General features: G+C 38.7%; 1 protein-coding gene across 14 annotated transcripts in view; it reads left to right on the forward strand.

Moving 5' to 3' along the window:
• LOC113418149 (uncharacterized) overlaps positions 1-3807 on the forward strand; it is a 56507-nt gene extending 52700 nt beyond the window's left edge. For all 14 annotated transcript variants that reach the window (XM_087959768.1, XM_087959774.1, XM_087959773.1 and 11 more), the window contains 2 exons: positions 1627-1755; positions 2742-3807. In XM_087959768.1, coding sequence (XP_087815894.1) covers positions 1627-1755; positions 2742-2915 — 303 coding nt within the window. In that variant the 3' untranslated portion in view covers positions 2916-3807. The remainder of the gene's footprint in view (positions 1-1626; positions 1756-2741) is intronic.
• Positions 3808-5755: the final 1948 nt, after the last annotated feature.

A 5755-nucleotide genomic window follows, 5' to 3' on the forward strand; every position in this document is an offset into this window, starting at 1 on the left:
TGGGGAAGCCAGCAGGGTAGATTGCAAGCTGCTGCCATCCGCAAAAGGATTTCCCCTCCATGCATGGAACAGAATTCATGTGCTGGGCTGGAGAAATGAAGCTCAGAAAGATTTGAGCTTTGTTTTTCCAGCCCGCAGCAAGCTCTCAAAGGTTAGGGAACTGTTTTTTGTTTTTTTTTTGCACCAGAAAGGCAGGGGCAACTTGGCAGGACAAAGGGCAGGGCAGAGTCAAGAAAGGCAGGGGAGCCCAGTGTTTTCCTTCCCCATTGTTTCTTGCTGGCAAAACAGTTGTTCGGTGGGCATGTGTGACAGCTACTTGAGAGATGGGAAGCAGAACATGGGGTATCTTGAGATGGGGGGAAGCCTTGGGAGACCTGAGGCAAGTGGGTTTGGCCTTCAAGGATATCTCCTCCCCGACCCCACCCCCAGGCACCCCGTGCTGCACTTAAAGAACTGTCTGTTCATTTAACAAATGCATTGGAAAGAGCGGAGATGGCTGGTCATTACTTGAGGCAGTTCATTCAATGTTTGTCCTGCCTGTGAGAAGTAAAAAAGAAGAAATAATTATTCCTGTAAAAGAAAAATGTAAAAGTATCAACGTATTTCTTTTCTATATGTTTCTCTTCTATATAACCTTAAAAAACCCAGTGAAACATTAACACAGACAGTTGTGCTGATGTCGTAAAATCCATTCAACAGAAGTTTAAGCAGTAGCCAGAAGAGAATCCAGTTAGTGTAAACAGAGCAGGATGTAGCAACTGCTGAACAAGTGGTAACTAAATTATTAATTGTTAAGCATGTCACTATGGCTAGATTGTGAACCCAGGCATAATTTTAAAAATCATCCTAGAATAATCCAATATTAATTTCAACAATTTTAGCCAATGAGGCAGCAGAGAAGGTGGGAGGTGGTGGGTCTTGGTGTGTATAAAAATATGTAAAATTGTCTGTTTAATTTCCTTGGTGCCTCTACCCAGAAGGGGATTAAGTGCCATCTTTTGTGCAAAAGTCAATAAATCCTGGAATTGTTCACAATGTACCCTGTCAGTTGTTTTAGCTGAAACTTTGGAGTCTCACATGCCTTTCAACCCTAATGGGCAGGCTTCATTACAGTCATAATTTGAGGACTACCTGTACTGGAAAGTTAGATCTAGTTTGCAGCAAAATTATTATATCAATAAAGGAGAATATTTGTAGGTCAGAGTTGAAATGAGGGGTCCTTAGTGCTGCCTGATCTTGTTTTCTTGCAGATGTTTCATTACCCTAACTAGGTAGTATCATCAGAGCTAGTAAGGAGTGCTGTTTGCTGTCAATTTATATTCTGGTATCTTGCCTGTGTGTGTGGGTGGGGTGGTTTTAGGGATTCTTTGTGGTTAGGTTGTTTACTGATGGCTGTTTGGCAGTTTTTGATTGGCGTTTTGTTTATTTGATTGTTGGTCTGAAGGAACCCTCATATTATTATAGACCTCCTTATTATAGACCTCCTTTTTCCTAAGTATTCAAAATGTGAATATTTTATACAGTCTATTTTTACACAATGCTTTGCAGCAGGAGTTTCTTTAAATTGGGGGGTGCTGTTGTTAGCCTTGTTAAATACACATCTCCTTGTGAAATTTATTGATACAGTCATCAACCAAAAAGAAGAGGACAAGCTCTCCTTGCCACCTTAATGCTGAAGAAGAAACTTCAGTCCCATCCTGGACTCCTAAAGACCGATCTGCAGCAGTGCTGGCAAGAAAAGAAGAACTTGAACAGGTAAGGAGAAGCTGAGCTTCTTTCCCACTGGCTCCCAAATATGACTGATGAAGATAACAAAAAGAAATGGGAGAGAGGAAAGAAAGAAAACCACCTCAGAAAACTAGTTTTAGAATCAGAGGACTTAGCTTGTACATTTCATCTGCCTGCTTAAGGATTGGGCTCCTTTGCATTCGTTTATTTATTTTCAAGCCATTTGTAGCTGACACTATAATCAAGAACTACAGAATCAGGGAACATAAGCACACGTTATGAACCCTAAATCTTAATTTATAAATTAGAATTTGAGAATTCATGGTTTGTTTATCATGAGTATGAGGAAGATGACCCTGATGAAAATTATGCAAGTAATATTGCATGTTTCACTCAAGGTCATCTTTCTTACTCGATACACCTGCCTTATCTAGAAGTAGCTGAACAATAACCATCAAAATTCCACAATTGGCCATGAACTGTGGCTGCTAGAAGAGATTTTCAGAAGGCCCAGCTTTGCCCCCCCCCTCGCTTTAAAGGAATAACTTTGTTTTTCAGTACCTAGTTGAGTCTTTGTTTCAAAGAATTTATCTTCTCTGCCCAATTAGCATACATTCTCAGTGTTACATCCATAGTTGAGCTCAGTGATATTCCAAATGTGGATAGGGCTGTGACACAAGGGGAGCATTACTGAATTCATTGTGGTTCAGCACTCGTGTATTGTAATCATTTGAAATAATACTGCTACTATCCACATGCATACCATAGCCAGTTTATTCCAGGAAAAAACAAGGACAAAAATTGCGCATATGGATGTTTTGTACATTCTCTACTTTGATTTGTTTAAAAAAGATACATATTTACGTTCATATATTATTGGGTGTTTCCCCCCCCCCCCACTTTATGCTCTTCTGATCACAGCCCCAATAATTATAGATGGAGTATTCAGTGGTATGGTCTTAAAAATACATTGCTTGTTCATTGGCCTGATGGAACTTGGTCTTTCACTTTAGGCCTACCTGCAGGTCCTTCTCAACTTTGGAGCAATAGCCATCATGCTGGTGGAAAAGGAACCCTGCATGATAGAAGCAATGAGCTCAGCACTACGAACTAACCTGAGAAAGATTGGTAACTACTATGAATGCCTGCTAAAGAACTACATTGACAGCTTAACTGAAGCCAATTGAGAAGACCTCACATTGGCAAATCTACCTACTGTACCTGAAGCCTTTTCTAAGACAGTTAATGGGAGGAAGCTTTCTGTTCTTCAGGCCCGGGATAAATGATGGCCTTGGAGAAAGCCTCCTTTTGGTCGTAGAGCTGAGAAACCACTTTCTCCTGCAACAGCCGCAGGGCGCATAAGTGACAGCTAGAAGATTTGAAAGTATTATTGCAATATCAATCCAAGGACTTTGGAAGAGAAAATTGGGAGGAGGGAGGCACAAAGGATAAACAGAGGAGTGGGATGCCTAACGAATTCTGAATGGCTTTGGTAACTCAGGTCAGGTGGTAACTGGAATAGGAGTAGAATCTACTAAGTTTTATACTTTGAGTTACATGGAAGCATCACATGTTCTTGGTAAGGGGGAAGAAGTTCTTAATTTAGATTATTAAAAATATTGTTGAGCAGTTTTGAATGTTGGACTTTGTGCAGAAGCAAGCTGGAGAAGGTCCCTGTTCTGTGTGGTCCAGTAATACTCAAGAGCAGCCCTGATGAAAATAGTATTTTCTCCTTTCAAATCTATGAAGTAAATTTTTTTTTAAAAGAATAAAATCATTTTGAAACAACTTATATCTCAGAGCTGCCTTTATTGGTGAGTTTGCCTTCAAGGTGTTGTCCCTATTCAGACATATTTTTTTAAACTTCTGGTTGTGGTTAGCAAGTTAAGTATTCAAATAAGATAATGAAGGTAGGCTTTCGGTCTATTTTTCTTTAGCATCTTTTCAATATATCTCTATGTGGAACTTTGGACAGTTAATAAAGATCCACCACAGGGTTTTAAAATTTTATGTGGACCAAAGAAAGGGGCTATTATTTACATTATGTTTCTCATTCTCTGCATTAAAATTCAGAAAGTATGTTGTTCCTTCTTTTATTTCACGTGGTACAACTACAAATGACCTTCTGCAATCTTGCATCTGCAAGATATGTTGGGCTGGCAACACGGCTTAGAGCTAAAAATGTCTGTATCTCATTTTTGGAAGAAAATTGAATGGCCTACCATAGCTCCCTGCCCTGATTTTGACACATCGGCTAAGGGACCCTTCACACAAAGATAGCAAAAACAAATGTATGGATGATAGGTGGGACAAAAGGACAACCCCCCAAAATGGAATAGCATCGAATCCATATTCAGCTTCTTAGCGAGACCCAAAGTAAGTAATAATTGCTATCTATCCTATCATCTTCCTACTGTTATTCCCCTAGAAGCAGGGTCTGCTTTTCAAATCAACAAACACCATCTTGCACAATCAAGTGCAGCTGGGTCATATCTGCATTTTGATGGAGATGGCTGTAAATCCATTGGTTGCAACAAAAAACCTAGGCTTGACATTGGTTTGGTCTGTGTTCAATTTAATACTTCCTTGATGGGCAGGCAGTATCCACTAATGGCACCACTAGGAAGAGCAGACCTCACTGCCTGCTGTTCTGCAATTGTTCTCCACCTTCCCTTAAAATTTCTTCTTGTCTTACAGCAAGTTTGAAGCAGTATTAAAAACTGATCATATACTGACCATAATTTAGCTCAAGAAGAATCCGTTTCTGATCCTTTTTTAGTGGAACAGTTGACTGCACTCTTGATTTGCCTTCTAACTCACTGCTGAAATAATTGACTCTGCAAATGACTATAGGAGAGATGATGAGAGCTTTGGCCTATATAGAATATTATTTCATGGTGTTTATGTCTCAACGACAAAGGATATGTCAAGGAGATACTGACCATACATATTGGGAAAAGATAGTCCACAATGAAAGGATAATTTCTAATTTGGCAAAAGCACTGGAAAAATGTTTTCTATTAAAACCCAACAAAGATGCTCCACGATTTGGTATATGAGCTTCCAGAAACATTACCATAATAACTCTGTTAATGCTTTCCATCCTCCGATTATTGCAGATCCTGTCCAAGGGGAGAAGGTTTATAAATAGCTATAGAGATTCATCAGATAGGTTATGTATAGTATTTATACAGAAGTTAATTTTCTGATACTGAATGTGACATAAAAAAAAATAAATTTATCTCAATTTGTATGCAAATTTATCAAGCCTTCACTTCAAGAAAGCATTTTCTTAAAATAATGAAAATATTGATCATTATGCTACAAAATCACCATCCTTTTGTCTTCCTTCAGCCTAGCAAAATTGAAGCAAAACAACACTCCTCCTTTTTGATTCCTGACCACTTCTCAAATCCTGAAATGAGAATTTGGTTTTGATTTAATTGACTTAATTCCACAAGAGAAGTATAAAAATGGCTATCAACAATTGACTCGGATGAAAACCCTTCTTGCTTCTTTTTTTTTTAATTCCAAGAAGCTGCACCAGCTTCCAATGCATTAGGGATACACCTTAGCCTAGACTTCCAAAGGAAAGGTGATTATTTTCCTAATTTCTGCCTCTTCTTTTTCAGTTAAGAAATCATCTTCTCATATTAATCTTCCCCAAGCAAAGTCTTACTATACAAAAGGTCCTCCCTTTTAGTAGAATAAATGTGTAAGTGGTGTGTATGAATGTAAACATTGTGCCTTCATGGTTGTGACAATCACCCGTGATACATTTCTCCTTCCATGGTCTGACGAGAGGCCTCAATGCCACATCGGATGTTATTTTTCTATCTTTCCTGTCTATAGTTGAACTCTGTATGCTCCACCAAAAGTGAATCATATCTCCAAACCACTTATTTCATCCACATTTTTTTTGAACTCGCTCTTAGCCTGTCATTGATTTAAAGACATTAAAATCTCTAGAGACTGTTGCTTCAATTCCTGACCCACTAATTTCACTGAATGACATTAACCTCAAATC

This window comes from Notechis scutatus, chromosome 3 (genome assembly GCF_049901735.1).
Source record: "Notechis scutatus isolate UNSWTSFEM ecotype Mainland chromosome 3, rNotScu1.2, whole genome shotgun sequence".
In the NCBI taxonomy this organism is placed as follows: Eukaryota; Metazoa; Chordata; class Lepidosauria; order Squamata; family Elapidae; genus Notechis; species Notechis scutatus.